General features: G+C 58.0%; 1 protein-coding gene across 2 annotated transcripts in view; it reads right to left on the bottom strand.

Annotated features, from left to right (window-relative positions):
* Positions 1–1,558: 1,558 nt before the first annotated feature.
* LOC125627894 (T-cell-interacting, activating receptor on myeloid cells protein 1-like) overlaps positions 1,559–19,662 on the bottom strand; it is a 24,958-nt gene continuing 6,854 nt past the window's right edge. The window contains exons 1-10 of one of the 2 annotated variants that reach the window (XM_048832497.2): positions 10,953–11,097; positions 10,703–10,738; positions 9,375–9,665; positions 7,139–7,429; positions 6,800–6,862; positions 4,819–4,938; positions 4,384–4,411; positions 4,031–4,056; positions 3,702–3,739; positions 1,559–3,067 (exon numbers count right to left, since the gene is read on the bottom strand). In XM_048832497.2, coding sequence (XP_048688454.2) covers positions 2,822–3,067; positions 3,702–3,739; positions 4,031–4,056; positions 4,384–4,411; positions 4,819–4,938; positions 6,800–6,862; positions 7,139–7,429; positions 9,375–9,665; positions 10,703–10,738; positions 10,953–10,983 — 1,170 coding nt within the window. In that variant the 5' untranslated portion in view covers positions 10,984–11,097 and the 3' untranslated portion in view covers positions 1,559–2,821. Of the gene's footprint in view, positions 3,068–3,701; positions 3,740–4,030; positions 4,057–4,383; positions 4,412–4,818; positions 4,939–6,799; positions 6,863–7,138; positions 7,430–9,374; positions 9,666–10,702; positions 10,739–10,952; positions 11,098–19,662 lie in introns of those variants that run through there. The other variant, XM_075122489.1, reaches the window with a different exon arrangement.

The following is a 19,662-nucleotide window of genomic DNA, read 5'->3' as shown; positions in this document are numbered from 1 at the left end:
TTATTAAGTATAAAATGTAGGATTGAAGTGCTTTCAAGTAATAACAGACAGAACAAAGTAAGTTACCAAGCAAAATGGGGAAGAGATGGCCAGCCCTCTGTGGAGATAGAGGTGGTTAGGGACTATTTAGAAAAGCTGGACGTGCACAAGTCCATGGGGCCGGACGAGTTGCATCCGAAAGTGCTGAAGGAATTGGCGGCTGTGATTGCAGAGCCATTGGCCATTATCTTTGAAAACTCGTGGCGAACGGGGGAAGTCCCGGATGACTGGAAAAAGGCTAATGTAGTGCCAATCTTTAAAAAAGGGAAGAAGGAGGATCCTGGGAACTACAGGCCAGTCAGCCTCACCTCAGTCCCTGGAAAAATCATGGAGCAGGTCCTCAAAGAATCAATCCTGAAGCACTTGCATGAGAGGAAAGTGATCAGGAACAGCCAGCTTGGATTCACCAAGGGAAGGTCATGCCTGACTAATCTAATCGCCTTTTATGATGAGATTACTGGTTCTGTGGATGAAGGGAAGGCAGTGGATGTATTGTTTCTTGACTTTAGCAAAGCTTTTGACACGGTCTCCCACGGTATTCTTGTCAGCAAGTTAAGGAAGTATGGGCTGGAAGAATGCACTATAAGGTGGGTAGAAAGCTGGCTAGATTGTCGGGCTCAACGGGTAGTGATCAATGGTTCCATGTCTAGTTGGCAGCCGGTATCAAGTGGAGTGCCCCAAGGGTCGGTCCTGGGGCCGGTTTTGTTCAATATCTTCATAAATGATCTGGAGGATGGTGTGGATTGCACTCTCAGCAAATTTGCGGATGATACTAAACTGGGAGGAGTGGTAGATACGCTGGAGGGGAGGGATAGGATACAGAGGGACCTAGACAAATTGGAGGATTGGACCAAAAGAAATCTGATGAGGTTCAATACGGATAAGTGCAGGGTCCTGCACTTAGGACGGAAGAACCCAATGCACAGCTACAGACTAGGGACCGAATGGCTAGGCAGCAGTTCTGCGGAAAAGGACCTAGGGGTGACAGTGGACGAGAAGCTGGATATGAGTCAGCAGTGTGCCCTTGTTGCCAAGAAGGCCAATGGCATTTTGGGATGTATAAGTAGGGGCATAGCGAGCAGATCGAGGGACGTGATCGTTCCCCTCTATTCGACATTGGTGAGGCCTCATCTGGAGTACTGTGTCCAGTTTTGGGCCCCACACTTCAAGAAGGATGTGGATAAATTGGAGAGAGTCCAGCGAAGGGCAACAAAAATGATTAGGGGTCTGGAACACATGAGTTATGAGGAGAGGCTGAGGGAGCTGGGATTGTTTAGCCTGCAGAAGAGAGGAATGAGGGGGGATTTGATAGCTGCTTTCAACTACCTGAAAGGGGGTTCCAAAGAGGATGGCTCTAGACTGTTCTCAATGGTAGCAGATGACAGAACGAGGAGTAATGGTCTCAAGTTGCAGTGGGGGAGGTTTAGATTGGATATTAGGAAAAACTTTTTCACTAAGAGGGTGGTGAAACACTGGAATGCGTTACCTAGGGAGGTGGTAGAATCTCCTTCCTTAGAGGTTTTTAAGGTCAGGCTTGACAAAGCCCTGGCTGGGATGATTTAACTGGGATTTGGTCCTGCTTCGAGCAGGGGGTTGGACTAGATGACCTTCTGGGGTCCCTTCCAACCCTTATATTCTATGATTCTATGAAAATAAAACAAAACACTCAAGTCAAAGCCTAATTCATTAAGAAACTGATTACAGGTAAATCTCACCCTCATAGATGTTCCAATAAGCTTCTTTCACAGACTCGACTCCTTCCTAGTCTGGGCCCAATCCTTTCCCTGCTACAGTCCTTGTTATTTCCAGCTCACGTGGTAACTAGGGGATTTCTCATGACTGCAGCCCCTTTTGTTCTGTTCCACACTCTTTTATATCTTTGGCCCAAGGCAGGAATCTTTTGTCTCCCTGGTCCCCACCCCTCCTTCTAAAGGGAAAACCACCAGGTTTAAGATGGATTCCAGTACCAGGGGATATGGTCACATGTCCTGTGAGACCCCAAGCCTCCATTCTTCCTGGCCTGACTCAGGAGAAGGCAGGAAGGCTTGCAAGTAAACAGAGCCATTTACAACCAATTGTCCTAAGTTAATGGGAGCCATCAAGATTCTAAACCACCATTAACAGCCCACACTTTGCATAATTACAACAGGATTTCGGAGTTATACTTCATATTTCTAGTTTGAGATACAAGAATGATACATATGTACAAATCGGATGACCACACTCAGTAGATTATAAGTTTTGTAATGATACCTTACAAGAGACCTTTTTCATGAAGCATATTCCAGTTACATCATATTCACACTTATGAGCATATTTCCACATAAAACATGGAGTGCAACGTCACAGACCCAGCAAGGGGAAGCGCACGGTGGGAACAGGGATGCTGAATGCTCTGAGGTCAGACCAGGAAGGCCGTAGCCGAGGAAGCTTTTTGCCCTGGACAGCGTGCCCTGAGGGGAGTCGCGCCACCCCAGAGTCCTGGCTGGCTGCATAAAGAGCAGTTCCAGAACATCGGACCTGTGACTCTGTCACAACTGGTGGCAGCGGTGTGATCAACTGCAGCCTTGGATGGAGCATCCTGCCGTAGGTGACTGGGTAGTGGTAGAACGAAGGGGGGTTGGCCACACCCTACCCCAGAGGGGTCCTCTCTGCCTCCCGGTGCTGAGCCCCCCCAGCCCCCCACACGTGGGGCTGGGTGGGGCAGCACCCCCTGGAGGGAGGGCTACGGGGGTGGGGGCTATAAGCTGAGCCCAGTCTCTGGGGGGAGGGAATCACTCTGTCACCCTCTGGTGGCCAACGCTCCCTGCCCCGTCGCGGCGATGACTCCCCCTGGGTTCATACTATGGGGGTGGGGGGGCGCCCCTGCACCCTGGGGGCTCTGTCTGTGGGCTCCCTGGCTCACATTGACGGCAGCGTACAGGACGGGCTCGGGGGCAGGGGCCGGGCCCCCTCGTTTGGCCTGCAGTCCCTGGTGGTCCAGCTCGGCGTAGGTGAGTCCCTCGGCTTCAGGGTCGGGCTCCTGGGGCTGGGAGGGGAGAGAGACATACCTGTGTGTGCGTGTGTGTGCCAACACCGACCCACACACACCAGATAGTTCTGACCCCAGTCACCAGGGGGCAGCAATGTCCCCCACAGCCCCCTTTCCCCCTAGGAACAGATGCTCTGACACGCTCTCTCCTGTCCAGCAGGGGGCTCCCGAGAGCTGCTCTTCCTCCACAGCCCCACCAGGGAATCCAGCAACACCATCCACCCACCCACTCCAGCCCGCAGGGCCCCATGGGGCAAAGATCCGGGAAATTCCCCACACACACACCCGGCACCTGCCCCCCATGGAATTCCACTGACCCTCTGCAAACCTCAGACAAATGCAAACGTTTGAAGGATGGTTTGAGGGGGTCAAGGTGAGTTTGGGGGGTGCAGGGTCAGGCTCTTATTCTCTGTGTTCTGGATCCCCCGCCCCTCTTTGGGGGAGCCCTGTTGCTGATCCCCAGCTCCGGTGTCTGCCCTGAGGGGGTACAGGGGGGCCAGGTAGAGTCTTGGGGGCTGGTGTCAGAACATGGCTGTGGTGGGTCCTGTGCAGGGCTGGATGGCAGGGGGGTGAGGGAGACTGGATGGTGCATTGGTGCTGGGGTGGGGGTCAAGGAGTGGGGGGCACTTACCAGGACATCCAGCTGCTTCCCTTCGCCCACGAGGGCGTCTGTGGAATAGAGACACACCCCGGGTGAGGGGCTGGGTCCAGATCAGAGCCCTGGGCCCAGCCCCCATCTGAGGCCTTCGCAGACTGGCACTGGGGTGGGGCAGGGTCACTAGCTTCATGGTGCAGAGCGGTAAACTGAGGCACAGAGCGGGGCAAGGGTGCCCCCAAAGACACTCAGTGAGTCAGTGCTGCACCCCACATCAGCATGCCACCCCCAAAGGACACAGTTCCTGCCTGGGGACACCCACCCCTCCCCCCTGCTCCATGACTGCCCCCTCATGTGTGACTTACAGACTGTGGCTGCAGCTTCGGACTCCCTATGGGGAGAAAGAGAGAGAAAGATAGTAACAGAACCCAGGAGTCCTGGCTCTTAGCCCCCCCGTGTTGTAACCACTAGACACCACTCCCCATCCCGAGCCAGGGAGAGAACGCAGGAGTCCTGGCTCCTAGCCCCCCCCGTGTTGTAACCACTAGACACCACTCCCCATCCCGAGCCAGGGAGAGAACGCAGGAGTCCTGGCTCCTAGCCCCCCCGTGTTGTAACCACTAGACACTACTCCCCATCCTGAGCCAGGGAGAGAACCCAGGAGTCCTGCGTTCTGGGGCAGGTAGATTGGGGGTGGGGAGCGGAGCTGGGGTCTCACCTGCTCTGTCTTGGGTCTGGTCCTTTCCCTGCAGAGACACGAAGCAGAATTGTCCGTGATTCAACCCTGATCCCCATGTACCAGCCCTGCCCCCCAGCCCTATAGAGCAGCCGGGACAGAATCCCCCCCACTGCTCTGCCAGGGGGAGCCCCACCCCTTCCAGCTGCTGAACCTGGATACCCTAGAGACAGGTCCCTGCCCCCTGCAGCACAGCACCCCCTAGTGCCCCCATTGCCCTTCTTACTGCAGCACAGCGCCCCCTAGTGCTGCCCAGGGGCTTTGGGGCCAGCTCTCTCTGCCAAGGGAGAGCGCCCCCTGCTGGGCCCCTGCCCCACCCCCTGGGTTTCCTTCCCTGTCTCCCATCCAAGCCGTGACCCCTTCCGAGCCCGGCTTAGCGGCGGGTTTCACCCTTCCCTCGCTGGGCGGGGCACTCACTTCCTCGGGTGCTTCTGTAGCAGAGGAAGGCCAGGAGGAGAAGGAGGAGGCCGGCGGCCGCCGCGCTCACCCCGGCCATGATGGAGCGGGTCAGATCCGGTGCGCTTGGTTCCGATCCACCTGGGAAGCAGCACCAGGCCGTGAGCGCCATGAGAGGCTGGTTCTTTACCTGCTGCCCCAGGCCCTCCCCCTCTAGGACCCAGGGACCCACAGAAGAACATGCTTTGGGGCTAGTGGGAGGGCAGGTGCAGAGGGATCTGGGTAATAGTGGTCAGGGGGTTCCCTCCCAAAGGCAGAGGGCTGTACTGGGGTGGGGGCAGGGTGTGTGTGGGGGGGTCTACCTCAGGCCCCATGCTTGTGAAGCCAGCTGGGCCCGGATCCTGCAGCACCCGCCCCCCTGCCCTCGGGTCCTGCCCCTGTCCTGGGAATTTCTCAGCAGCTTCAGCTCACTTCTGCGCAGAAACCATAGGGGTGGGCGGATGGCAGTGGGAGGGGACTTCTGGCTGGGGAGGGCACTTTGAGATCATTGGGAGAACCATGCCCTGGTGAAGTGATCAGCAGCCGAAGAGGTAATGGTGCTGTCATTGTGACAGCCATCATTAGGTTCCAGAATCAACGATGTGTCACTCTGAATTGGTGGGTTCAAGTGTTAACACAATGTCTATCTGGATTGATAGGTTCCAGGGTTAATGCCCCACTGGGCAGCACCCCACCGAAGGCGGAGCTCTGCTTCTGAGCCATTCCCCTGGGCAGTCTGCAGACTCAGGCCGACAGACGGGATACAAGGGATCATTATCCCTGGGTCTCCTTCCTTGGCCCTGTTCTCCCAGTGGGATATGCACTGAGCGGTGCCCTACAGGGGTGGTTTTGTTGTGCCGATGGGCAGCACGACATCCCGGTCTGTGGGGCCCCAGGGTGGGACTGTGCATTGGGGAGAAGCTCTCCCGGGCCCTGCCCCTGCCAAGCCAATCTGGCATCTATCCAATGACACCCCCCCACATAAGAAATGTGTCCCATGGGAGGTTTCAGATGGGGCATTTGCTGTAGGGATCTACCCCCATCCCACCCAGCCAGCCCTTTGTGGCTCCCCCCGGGGGCGGCTCCTTAGGGTACACAAAGCTGTTTCGTGGGGGGGTTGATGGTCATTTTCTGCCCCCAACTTGGCCCCGTGCTGCCTGGGCAGGTGGGAGCTGGCACCGTTCCCAGCTGAGTCGGGTCGGTTCCCCCTGCAGGAATAGAACCAGCGTCTGTCAGGGGCAGGGCAACGTGGGGGGTGGCCGGTTCAGCACCCCTGGGGATCCCAGAATGGGGAAGATCAGCCCAGCAAGACCCTGAGCGCAGATATAGGCCCTGCCTGGCTCCACGGAAACTGGAACCAAAATCATTACTGACTTGTATTAATTACCAGGAGCCCCTGTCATGGGCCAGCTCCCCCGTGTGCTCGGAGCTGTTCGGACACACCACACAGAGACGGTCCTTGCCCAAGTCAGGTGCCATTCATACCTGGAGTCACTGCAGAGCAGGTCTGGGTTTGGCTGTGCCTATTTCAGAGGAGGAATGTCCCTGTATCTACAGAGCTAAAGGGGATCTTCCCTGCCCAACAGGGCTGTATCGAACCAGGGGGCGCGAATTCCAACAGCCCAGACTCGCTCTGAGATCATTAGTGGGGGTTGGGAACCACAGGGGATTCGTCATTTTGGGTCCCGTTTTCATGTAGACAAGGTCTTAGTCCATCTTTCTATCCCTCACCAGACGTGCTCCCATCTCTCCATCACCCTAAGTTCCCAAGGACCCATATTCTCACTGATCTGTGGCCGGCTGTCCCCATGAATGTGTCCATCACCCTCTGTATAGAAGAACTGAACCCATCAGTTCTGTCTGCAGGGACCATCCCCCTCCAAACGGCCCGAATGGCCCTGTGGGTGTCTGAGCGGGGAGCCCTCTTCCCTGGGGGATGAATTGTTCCATTTCTCCGGCTCACCTTCTCCCGCCGGCTCCGTCATGGGGGGATCAGGCTGCTGGGTCCCAGCTGGGTTGGTTCCCTCTGTGGGATGAAAAAGAGCATCGGCTGGGACGCGGAAGGGAGGGAATCGAGCACCCAGCCATCAGCCCTGAAACTCCAGCAGCTGCTGCTGTCCCCTGGCTGGGGAACCCCCCCAGTGACTCCGTCCCCACTCTGTGCCCCCATCTGGGCATCTCCTCTGCTGGGCCCAGGGCTCAGGTCAGAGCCTGGCTCTGAGTGTCCCATTGGGGCCAAGACCCCCTGAGGGCCCAGCTGGGTGTGGGGCTGGGAGCAGGAAAACTGAGCTGGGCCCCTTACCTGCTACCACCAGCTCCACGGGGTCGCTGGGCTCCGACCAGACAGGCGGGCCCCACTTGGTGCTATATTGGCAGCTGTAGCTCCCTGCATCTCTCCGGCTCACATTGTGGATGGGAAATTCAACCAAGTCCCCCGCGGAATCTGTCGCGCGCCGTGCGTCCGGGTCTCCAGATTTATTCAGAAAGACCCTCGCTCCCCGACACCGACACTCACACCGGACGGTCACAGCTCCCCCCAGGGTAACCCCCTCACTGGGGTGCAGGGAGATGTTGGGTTTGGGGTAGCTGGGCTCTGCAGGCAGGAGGAGACAGGCCGTGAGACACAGACCCCGGCACGGTCACTGCACCCCGTCCCCACAGCCCGGCCCCAGTGACGAGGGAGAGAGTCTCCTGGATGTTTTTCCCCCAAATCCAAGACCGAGAGAGCTGGGCTAGTGACACAAGAGCCCCGGGGGCCCCCACCCCTCAGCAGGGCAACGGCGCGGCTCCATCTACCAGGAGCCCATGGAGGGGTGGCTAGGGCAGGGCAAGGAGGGGCCGAGGCGACCTAGAGGCCAATTGCGTTTTATCTCCATCAGCTGGGGAAGGAGAAATCAGTTCAGTGGGGAATGATCACAAATCATAGAATCATAGAATATCAGGATTGGAAGGGACCTCAGGAGGTCATCTAGTCCAACCCCCTGCTCAAAGCAGGACCAATCCTCAATTTATGCCACGAATCCCTAAATGGCCCCCTCAAGGATTGAACTCACAACCCTGGGTTTAGCAGGCCAATGCTCAAACCACTGAGCTAGCCCTCCCTCCAAATGAGTCAGAGTTCGCTGTGTCGGGTCCCACTGGGAACGATTGCTGAGCTCGCTTAAACAGGAGCCACCATTGGCTGACTTCAACCCACGTTATGGGCGACAATTTCCATTCGTGGAGCAGCAGGAAATGGAGTTGGAACGTCCGAGGCACGAGGCCAGAACCCCCCGCGCTACGTTTCCTTCCTGTCGCTGCACCTGAAGGTGCTGGGCGGACGTTTTGTCCGTACTATTGGCTTTACTTTCGCTACAGCTCACTTCCTCCTCTTTTCTTCAGCCCGTTTCTCTTTGCTCGCAGCTCATTTCCATGACGTTTCATTCGTGCCTGACTTCTCTTGCGGTTTTCTAACTATTGCTTAGGTAACGTAGAGACTCGTTTCTTCGTGTTTCACGACCGGGTTCTTCCTTTAACTTTCCCCCTCCTGCCTCTGTCTTTCCTCTGTCTGCCTCCCGCTGTTCCTGCCATCTCTGCCCCTGCTCAACGGGACTCTCTCCCTGCCAGCTCTCTGCCGGGCGCCCTTCGACGACACAGCTCGGCCACCGGGCCCCTTTCCACTGGCTCCCCGCTCGCTGGGTCCCTTCATTTCTGGTGCCGGTTGCTCCCGCGCTGGCTGCTGGTGTCTCTCTCCGGCGCTGGGCAGCCTCCCTCCAAACTCTACCAGCCCTTTCCCCCAGGAGCGCTGGGGGCGGGGGGAGGAGCCGCTGTCCCCCACTGTTTTCTTTCTCTCCCCACCACAAAAAAATCCCGCCCCAGGCTCGAGCTGCCCCCACCTCCGCTGCTGCCCGGGAATCCTTGGGGGTCTCCCCACAGCAGCTGTTTCCAGGCCGCTTCTGAGCAGCCACCGTGTGCAGCTCCCACTGTGCTTTAACCCGACAGCCCCCAGCCCAGGTGGGCATCACCCAGCCAGCCCTGGAACACAGTCACAGGCTGGGGGCGGGGCAGCCCCTGGGCCCCGACTCCTCTGTGCGCCCCCGGGGCGGGAGCAGCCGGGGGAGCCTCCCCCTGGGAAAAGCCCCTGCTCTGCAGCTCCCCCTGGGGCAGGGATCCCCCCTCCCTCGGCCTTGAACCTCCAGCAGCTGCTGCTGCCCCTTGCTGGGGAACCCACCAGTGGTTCCGTCCCTGCCCCTGACCCAGGCGTCCCCTCTGCTGGGCCCAGGGCTCAGGGCAGAGCCTGGCTCTGAGCGTCCCATTGGCACAGAGACCCCCTGGTCAGGGGCACGCACAGGAATAAAAATGTGGCTGCTTTTGGAGGGGCACTTTGTGTGCCCCCCGCAGCCAGAGGAGCTGGTTCTGCTCCCCAGAGGAGTTCTGTGCTCTGGCCCCACTGATTCGGGGGGGGCCCTGTGCCTGCTTCCCCCCTTGCACATGCCCCTGCCCCGAGGGTCTGGCTGGGTGTGCGGCTGGGAGCGGGGTCACTGAGCCGGGCCCCTCACCTGCTACCACCAGCTCCACGGGGTCGCTGGGCTGCGACCACATGAACGGGTACCCTTTGTGTTGATAATAGCAGCTGTAGCTCCCTGCATCTCTCCGGCTCACATTGCGAATGGAAAACTCGGCCAGATTCCCAGCCGGTTCCATGTCCTGCCGCGTGTTCGGCTTTCCATCTTTGAACAGAAGGAACCTCAAGTTCTGGAATGGAGCCCAACACTGGATGGTCACGGCTCCCCCCAGGGTGACCCCCCCGTTGGGACTCAGGGAGATGGAAGGTTTGGAGTAGCTGAGCTCTGCAATGACAAAGAGAAAGGCCGTGAGACAGACCCCGGCACAGTCACTGCGCCCCGTCCTTGCTCCACAGTCCCAGAGATGGGGCCCCTGGGGGAAAACCCAGCCAGAGGAACCTCTCGAGATCCCAGAGATTCCTGGGATCTGCAACTGAAACTGCCCGAGGACCTAAATCTAGAGCAAACCTCTGTACCCCTCTATCTATTTAATGGGGCCCTGCAGCCTGGGAGCCAGGACTCCAGGGAGGAGCCTGCCGGCCAGGCTGTAGGTGAGTTGAGCAAGCCGACCAGGGGCTGGTTCTCCCCATAGCGCTGGGTTGGGCTGCACCCCGCCGGGGGGATATGGAGGAGCAGCGGGGCAGGGGCGGGGGGGGTGAAGGGGCAAAGCAGGGAGAGGACAGCGAGAGCGGGAGCACGTCGAGGTCTGATGGGTGGGCAGCAGAGGTAACACGTAACCGGCCTCAGCGGGGCACTTGCCCACCCCCACCAGCCACCGCAGCTCGCGCCGGGCGGAAACAGGACAGGGGGGCAGGGCCCTGCTGATCGAGAGCCGTCACGCCGTGGGGGCTGCGCTGATGGACCGGCAGGGGAGCGGCCGGCCCCACACGCTCCATCTTCAGCCTGCCACCAGCCTTGCACACCCACCCCATCATCGGCCACTGGACCTGCCACTCACCCTTGGTGGGCAGGCGGCTGGCGAGCAGGGATCTGGCCAATACTGATGTGGGGGGGAGACAGAAAATACGGGATGATTTGCCTGTTTTTAAGAAAAACTTGGGACACCTGCAGGAGGGTTAAATACAGGACTGTCCCTTTAAAAACGGGAGGTCTGGTCACCCTAACCCCCCCCCCCCCCCGGTCAATCAGGGGTCACCCCTGACTACAGTGGGGGCAGGTTCTGATCTCAGCCCCCTGGGATAAACACAAGGAGGTTGAACTGATTTTGGGGGTGAAGGTTCAGGGCTCAGCTCCTCTTTTCCTCTCCCCCTTCCCCTTCCCGTCCTGAACACTAAAGTTTCCCCTGCCCCACAGATACTCACGACCGAACACCTTGCTCTGCCTGGCCAGCCAGCAGCCTGGAAAGGAGAGGGCCCGTTAGGGACCAGAAGCCAGAGTGACTCAGTTCCCCTCGCCCAATGGGCACAAGCCCTGGTCTCAGATTCCCCCCACCATGGGCACATGCCCTGGTCTCAGACTTGCGCTCCCCACTCCCTTCGGACACATGCCCTGGTCTCAGATACCCCCCAGCAACCCACATGGATACACGCCCTGGTTATCTCTGGTACTCACAGAGGTAGAGGATGATGGGAGCAGATGCCATGATGGGGTAGCAAGGGGCCCCTCAGCCCTGTCTCCAACACCCCAGTGCCCAGTTCCACCAAGCCCCAATAAGAAACTCGGCTGGTGGCTCCAGCTACAGGAAGTTGACGATGTCTCGTCTCTTCCTGCGTCCATCACACGTTGTCTCTAATCTGCACGTGAAATCTACTGCGGTCAAAGTAAGCAGGGGGCTTTGCAAAACCCAGGAAACCCAGCCTGGCCAAGCATCATGCAGCTCCCAGCTTGTCTCTGTCTCTGTGGGGAGTGGGGACAGGTCACCCTCAACGCACCCTGCAGCCTTGGGGAAGGTGCACCAGGCTGGGAGCCAGGAGAGCACGGGCTCTGGTCTTCAATCTGCCACTGACCACGATTGCCATGAAAATTCCATCCCCTTTTCATTCTGGGTTCAAGCCCAGCTGGTGACCCATGTAGGTAAAGTTTCTCCATCCCTTGGCAATAAAACATCGTATTGTTTTCACAGCCACGGTCCGTCTCCCGGTTTCTGCACCCGGCCCTGTTGGCAGGGCCTTGCACCCCCAGTGCAGCCCCTTTCCCAGCTCACATCGCTGCGGGAAAGCGAGGAAGAGGGCCTGGGATGGACCAACTCTGAGCATCTGCCCCCCAGCTCCACGCCATCTCAAGCAAGTGAGTGGCATGTAGCATATCCCTGTTCTGCCTGGGGAGGAGCTGAAATGGGGGGAATCTCCTCCCGAGGAGACTAGATTTGCTAACACAGCCCCCTGCAGCCCTTCGCTCTGGGCCAGGGCAGCGCGTTTCCTGCCGGGTTTTCTCCAGAGCCATCTCCAGTGTGGGGGAAATGTCCCAGCCATGGGGCTCCCAGCCTCCCCTTGTAGGAGACTGTTTCCAGGGCTGAGTCTCTGGGGGAGCCAGACCCTGCCAGATGCTGAACACCCAGAAACCCCAGTCATTGAAATCGATGAGAACTGGGGGGACTTGTGATTGGGACCTTGGGAACTTTAGCTGGGGGTTCCCAGGACAAGCTCAGACTCCTTCCCGGGTTCTGTTCTTTCTCTAGCCTGGCAGGGAGTGTGGCCTGGGGCGGACGGGGGAGCTGCTGGTCCAAACCCACTGCAAACCCCACTGCTCTGAAAGGATGAGACTCCCCCGGTGTCCCAGTGCTTCAGTGTTGATGGGAACGTTGGGAGCAGCCTGTCCTGGGAGCTTCTGCCCGTGGGGTAGATTGCAGTCCCTGTGCCCCAGGGTGGGGCGTGCGGTGAGGGGGAGTTGCCCCAGCGGAGGGGAGATCGGGGGAGCAGGGAGGCCTGTTAGTGAGAGGCTGCCTTGACCCCAGACTCATGGCTGCTCCCCGCTGAGTCCCAGGGTGGAGAAGCTCAGGCAGATGCTGCAGACAGAGGCCGTGAAGGTGGCTCCAGGGCCCGTGGGAAGCCGCTGCCGGCTGCCCCAGGAGGAGAGCGGCCCCTCTGTCCCCGCTCGGGGGGACGCAGGCTCTGGCCTGGCCAAGAGGTGGAAGTGCCTGGTGGTCTGCAGGAGGAGACACCAGCTCCCAGAGCAGGCCCTGAGGCACCTTCTGGGCCAGCATGGAGGTGGCCCGGGGGCAGGTGTGCGGGAGGGACCCAGGACAGGGCAGGAGCCGGGCATGGCGGCTCTGGGGCGTCCTCTCCAGGAAGCAGAGGAGCCAGGAGCCCAGCCCCAGGGCCCACCAGGGGCCGTCCCCCTGCCTGGCCACTGGAGAGCCCCCAGCCTGCCCTGAGCAGGAGATGGGCGGCCCCGGCTGCAGCACCAGCAGGAGCTCCCGAGGGGCCAGCAGCAGCCCCACCGTGGAGCGTGAGCGCGCGGAGGCTGAAGGCTCCCCCATGGCAGGTGAGGGGAGACCCCGGGGAAGGGAGGAGGACGGGGGGGCTAGTAACACCCAGCGCGTGTTGGGTCACCAAGGCCGGAGCCACGGGAGCCCCACTGACACTCATAGATGCTTGCGGCGTCCAGCGGGCGTAGCTGGGCACTCCAAGATGGAGGTTCCTCTGGGCGTGTCTGGGGCTGGAGATATCGGCTGGCGTCCTTCGGTTGCACAGTCCAGGCAGCGGCTGCCCAAAGCGCTCGCTCCCGTGGCTGGGAGCAGCTCACACGCCAGGGGCTGTGTGGGAACAGCCCGGGAGTGGGGGTCTCACAGCGGGGCAGGGTGAGGCTGGGTCCCGGAGCCGAGGACTGGAGTGACCGAGCAGATCACCAGTCCGGACAACACCAGGGGAACGTCACAGGCTGGTTTGTGGTTCTGTGTTTATTACAAATCTGGAGATTAACGGGATGCAAAATAACACAAGCAGCCGCATCGGCATGTCCCCTCCCCCCTCTCAGTTCTGAGACCCCCTGGTCCCGCATCTGTGAGGTTGAGAGACTCCCACAGCCACCCTTTCAATTGCAACAGAGGACCAACCAGACACCGTTCATGGCTCATGAACACCCCTCAAGGAAAGAATCCACTATCCCAGAGACTGGGTACAATGGAGATTGCTTGACCACTGGGGACTGCCTAATCCCCCGGTCAGAGCAAAGATCTTTCCAGCAAGCTGGAAGAAAATATAAAAGAGGGGAAGGGACATAAACCTCGGGCTTCTCTTCCCCACAACTTCAACACCTGGAGGAACATCTGGAGGACAAAGGCTTTGACCTGGGGAAGGGTGGTCCCAGGCTGGGATGGAGTCCAATCTGTGTGCGGAGGTTGCTGACCCTGTTCCTAGCGAACAGACAGACGGAAGGTGGGGGAGAGACAGGATGGAAACGGGGGTGAAATACGGCCTCTGTGGATGGTGTCGGGGGCTGGACCAGTGGTTGCGTTGGCTGCAAGGCGACCCCGAAGCCTGCTGCTCGGACCCTGGGTGGTTACAATCTGGGCAGGGCCGGCCCCGCATTGGGTCCCTTCTCCTTAGGCAGGCCAGGTGGGGTGGGTGCCACGCACCTGACTGCAGCACCCGATGGAAAGCCAGGAGAGTGAGCTAGGAGAGGACGAAAGACACAGCGGGGTGGAAAACAACCCAACTGTCACGGAGTCCCCGGGCGATGCTCTGGATCTGCTCCCCATGAAGCCAGGCAGGACTCTGGGGAAGTCTCCTCTCTGGGAGCAGCCTGTCTGCAGGACACACAGCTCACCCGGCTCCACCTTCCTGGGTCTGACCTCGGAGCATTCAGCCTCCTCTGCCCCTCCGTGCGCTTCTCCCAGCGAGTCCGCCCAGGTGGGATCCTGGGGAAGCCAGAGAGTCCTGCCCCCCAACTCCGCAGTCAGACGTGACTCTCAGCCAGCCAGTAAAACAGGTTTATTAGACAACAGGAACATGGTCTAACACAGAGCTTGTAGGTGCAGAGAACAGGACCCCTCAGCCGGGTCCATTTTGGGGGGCAGTGAGCCAGACAACCCCGTCTGCACTTCACTCCATGTCCCAGCCAGCCCCAAACTGAAACTCCCTCCAGCCCCCCATCCTCTGGGCTTTGTCCCTTTCCTGGGCCAGGAGGTCACCTGATTCCTTTGTTCTCCAACCCTTTAGCTCTCACCTGGCAGGGGGGAAGGGCCCAGGCCCTCAGTTGCCAGGAAACAGGGTGCTGGCCAGTCTCTGTGTCCAGATCCCTGCACACACCTGCCCTCTAGGGCTCTGCAATGATCATACACCCTTACCCCACCACCTAGATACTTAAGAACTGCCTAGGGGAAACTGAGGCACCCCCACACTATTCAGAGGAACCATTAAGAACAGTCCCGCTTTGTCACAGAGCCCACCTGGATGCAGGGGAGACTGGGATGTGCTGTGCTGAGGGAGGCCAGGCCTGAGGCCCGGAGAGTTTCCTGTGCTGGGTTCAGATGCTCAATAAACCCTCCTGTGTTAAGCTGGCTGAGAGTCGCTCCGGGCTAGAGATCAGGGGGGCATTATTCCCTCTGGGCGTGGGGGCCCAGGGGTCCAGAGCGAGTGGACTCCCTGCGGGAGCCCAGGGCAGAGATAGGCGTGCTAAGGCTCGGAGAGGTCCGGTTTCAGGAGGTGGAGGGGCCTAACTCCCGAGAGAAAGTGGACCCCCAAGAAGGGCTGTCGCACTGAAGGGGGACCTGAGAAACAGTGCAAATCCTGTGAGTCCATGACACCCCCCATGGGCTCACGCCCTGGTCTCATATCCCATCCCTCCATGGGTACACACCCTGGTTGTCTCTGATACTCACCGAGGAGGAGGACGGTGAGAGCAGATGCCATGATGGGGGCAGTAGAGGGGCCCCTCAGTGCCGCCACCAAAGCCCTGGTGCCCAGCTCCCCCAAGCCCTGAATGGGGCACTGAGCCAGGGGCTGCAGCCACAGGAAGCCAGCGATGGCTCATCTTTCCCTGAGGCCCTCACACCTTTGCTCTCTCATCTGCCGCAAAATCTGCATCAGTCAGAATAGCCAGAATCTACATCAGTCAGAGCGATGGGCCCCCTAGCCTGTATCCCTCTCCCTGCTTGCTTGGGGGTCTCAATGGTTAGAGCAAAGGGGTCTGGGAGCCAGGACTCCTGGGTTCTCTCCCTGGCTCTGGGAAGGGCGTGGTGTCTCTCCTAGTCCCAGGCTGGCTCCAGGGAATGGGGCACAGGGCCTTTCCTGTCCAGGGGGCCCCAGCTCCCATCCGGCCCCAAGGCAGGGGGAGGAGAAGGCTCGACCATCTTTTCTCCAATTTGGGAGAAGGGATTAAGATCCTAGGCCCGTTCAGCCCTCGAGCTCTTTGCTAGCGAGCGGGTTGGTGTGGTAGCCCAGCCTCCGTGTAGATCAGCCCCTCAGTGTCCTGAATTGCCTCCCCCCGCCCCACCCACACCCGCACCAAAAACCACAGGCCACTTTGCAGAAGCTAAAAGAAAAGGAGGACTTGTGGCACCTTAGAGACTAACCAATTTATTTGAGCATCAGCTTTCGTCAGCTACAGTTGCATCTGCTGAAGTGGGCTGTAGCTCACAAAAGCTCCTGCTCAAATAAATCTGTTAGTCACTAAGGTGCCACACGTCCTCCTGTTCTTTTTGCGAATACAGACGAAGAGGGCTGCTCCTCTGAAACTTTGCAGAAAGATGTCACCAATTGGCCATTGAGTCCTGGCGGAGTTGCAGCCGTCTCCTGCCACTAGATGGCGGTGCAGGCTGGCCAGGAGTTCACCGGTTTGGGGACCATTGCTGAGAGCAGAGCTTAACATTTTCCCTGGGAGAAATCTTTACAAACTTCTAAATGCCTCTGAAATTTCATCTCCTAGGCAGGCGACCTACTGGGCAGCAAGAGCTCCCTTTGCCAGCCCCTGAGCGCTGCAAAAACCACAAATCCCCACCCCCCACCCCCCCACACACACACATGATCAGTTCTGCTCTGTGACCATGAGACTGGGTTTGACAATACTGAGCGTGGTTTATAAACTAAGGAGCGCGGCTTTAATCATTCTGAGCTCGCTTTCCAAACCATGCGCTTGGCTGCAATATAAACCAGGAAGCTGCTTGAAAAGAAAACCTGAGACTCTCTCAAACAACAGCGAGGCAGGTTGAAACATCGCAAGATGGGCCTGGAACTCGTGGGTGCAGTTGCCAAACAAACCAACCAGAAGAGCGTGGTTTCAAAACAGTGCGAGTGGCTAAAAACCTCGCGAGAGCCTGGCTTAAAAATCACAAAAGTGGTTTCAAAATTTGTTTCAGAGCAGCAGCCGTGTTAGTCTGTATCCGCAAAAAGAACCAGAGGACTTGTGGCACCTTAGAGACGAACACATTGATTTGAGCATAAGCTTTCGTGAGCTGCAATGAAGCAGATGAAGTGAAGCCGATGAAGTGAGCTGTAGCTCACGAAAGCTGATGCTCAAATAAATTGGTTAGTCTCTAAGGTGCCACAAGTCCTCCTGTTCTTTTTTAGAAATTTGTGAGATTCTTTTCAAAATCGCAAGGACTTCAATAATCGCGGGACTGGGTTCAAAACTTGGGAGCCGAGTTTAAAATCCTTGAAAGTGGTTTTAAAATGGCGAGACGGGCTTGCAAGCGGTGAAGCTGGTTGAAAGTTCAGGAGATTGGCTTCCAAATGGGGGGAGTGTTTGAAAAACTGTGAAATTTTCTAAAAATATCACGAGACTTTATTTTAAAGCAGGGTCTTTTAATTTGCCTTCTCTTCGGTTTTTTGATGTTGTCGATTTTGGTCTTGTGGGGCTGTTTTTTTCTTTTTATTCTCCGCATTTGCCAACTTCCCTACTCAACCACGAATGCTAGAAACTGCCTGTTTTTGCAAACAAAATTGTCCCAAAGACCCTGTGGAGCAAGAGCTGGAAGCTTTAAGGGAAGCAGCAAAAATTGCAAGACTTGGAATAAAATCTCCCAGGCTTGGCAATGCTGCAAAAGCCACGGGTCAATGCCCCTGGGGGAAGCCATGCTGGGGAGGAGAGCGTACCCTTCGGCTCAGAGCTGGGCAGAGGGTTCACAGATTCCTGGATGCTCAGCCCAGATGGGACCACTTTGATCATCTAATGTGATCTCCTGTATAACACAGGCCAGAGAATTGCCCTGAAATAATTCCTAGCACAGATCTTTTAGAACAAATCCTACTTGAAACACTGTTGGTAATGGAGAATCCACCCTCACCCTTAATCAATTGTCTTCTCTGTTAAAAATGTACATGTTATTTCCAGTCTGGAGATTTGTCCAGCTGTTGGATCGTGTTAGCCCTTCCTCTGCTGGACTGAAAAGCCGGTTATTAAATATTTGTTCCCCACATAGGTACCAATAGACTGGGATCAAGTCACCCCAGGACTTTTTCTCTGTTCAGCTAAACAGCTGGAGCTCCTGGCATCTCTTGCTCTCAGGCAGGTTTTCTACCCCTTTAACTATCCGCGTGGCTCTTCTCTGACTGCTCGCCCATAGATTGACGTCCTTCTTGAATGGTGGGCACCAGAACGGGATACGGGATCCCAGCAGCGGCCACCCCAGGGCCAGATCCCGAGGGAAAATCACCTCTCTGCTCCTGCTTGAGATTTAGGAATCCCAGGATCGCATTGGCCCTTTTGGCCTGGAAGCTCCAGACCCGTTCAGGTGATTCTCCACCAGCACCCCTCGCAATATTTGTCAGAGGCCGGGGGGAGGGAAGGGGCACGGCTGTCCAGTTACTGCCTCAGCTGAGTAATTTGGGATGCCGAAACCCCATGCGGCAAACCAGAGTCGCTGGCCAAAGCGAGCCCCAGCTTGCAGACATGTAAATTCACACAGACACAGCAGATCTGAACCCAGCCACCAGGGGGCAGCAGGGACACACACACACACACACACACACACACAGAGCAGGCAGGTCTGATTCCAGCCAGCAGGGACACACACACACACACACGGAAGTTCCGAGCCCAGCCACCAGGTGGCACCAGGGACACACTGTGACAAAGCGGTAGTGTTTTTGCATGAATACTATGTGTGCCTCAGTTTCCCTGTGCGCTGCGTGTGTAACAAGGTGGTGGGAGAGGGTTTGTTGTTGCAGAGGACCAGGTGTGACCTCGCCTGGCAGCTGGAACCCCGGACAACGGCCTGGCGAAGGGGAACCCTAACAACCGGTGATCTGGTGACTAAGAGGCCCACCCCAGCTTGGCAATCAGCTGGTTCTGACCAGTGGGAGGACAATGAGCTGAGGAGAGAGGACCCCGGTGATCTGTTTGCCCAGAATGAAGACACAGGGCGGAGGAGGGGCTGTGGGGAGGTGATATGGGGGGGGGGAGGGTCGGGTGGAAAGCAGCTCGCTCTGGGCTGGGGACAAAGAGCAGCCAGAGCCCCCCTGGACTGGGACAGACCCAGCTGGATGGTGCTGAGACTGCCAAGGCCCGAGGCCCCTGACAACTGCCTAGGCTGGGTTCAGCCGTACAATAAACCCTCCTGTTTTACGCCAGCTGAGAGTCCCTGCAGGCTGGAGGTCGGGGGCCATGGCTCCCTCTGGGGGTGGCGGCCCCCAGGGGCCAGAGTGAGGGGATCCCCTGAGGGGGCTCACGCAGGGACCTAGGCGGGCTGGAGGCTCAGAGGTGCAGCCCCAGGAGGCGGCGGGGCCAGAGGGCCTAATCCCGGAGAGCGAATGCGACCCTCGTGGGGGGGGGGGGGCTGTCACACTGAAGGGGAGTCTCCCAGGGGCCGTACAGAGCCCAGAGAGCCCCGAGGCCTGAGGAGTCCATCACACACAGTGGAGGCAGTTCTGATCACAGCCACCGGGGGGCAGCAGGACACACATACAGAGTAGCAAGCTACTAGATCGCATGCCCTGATTCTCATGGGTGACTTTAATTTTCCTGATATCTGCTGGGAGAGCAATACAGCGGTGCATAGACAATCCAGGAAGTTTTTGGAAAGCGTAGGGGACAATTTCCTGGCGCAAGTGCTAGAGGAGCCAACTAGGGGGGGGCGCTTTTCTTGACCTGCTGCTCACAAACCGGGTAGAATTAGTGGGGGAAGCAAAAGTGGATGGGAATCTGGGAGGCAGTGACCATGAGTTGGTTGAGTTCAGGATCCTGACACAGGGAAGAAAGGTAAGCAGCACGATACGGACCCTGGACTTCAGGAAAGCAGACTTCGACTCCCTCAGGGAACGGATGGCCAGGATCCCCTGGGGGACTAACTTGAAGGGGAAAGGAGTCCAGGAGAGCTGGCTGTATTTCAAGGAATCCCTGTTGAGGTTACAGGGACAAACCATCCCGATGAGTCGAAAGAATA

This window comes from Caretta caretta, chromosome 23 (assembly GCF_965140235.1).
Source record: "Caretta caretta isolate rCarCar2 chromosome 23, rCarCar1.hap1, whole genome shotgun sequence".
In the NCBI taxonomy this organism is placed as follows: domain Eukaryota; kingdom Metazoa; phylum Chordata; order Testudines; family Cheloniidae; genus Caretta; species Caretta caretta.
Note: the sequence above shows the minus strand (reverse complement) of the source record. Positions and strands in the feature narration are given on the sequence as shown.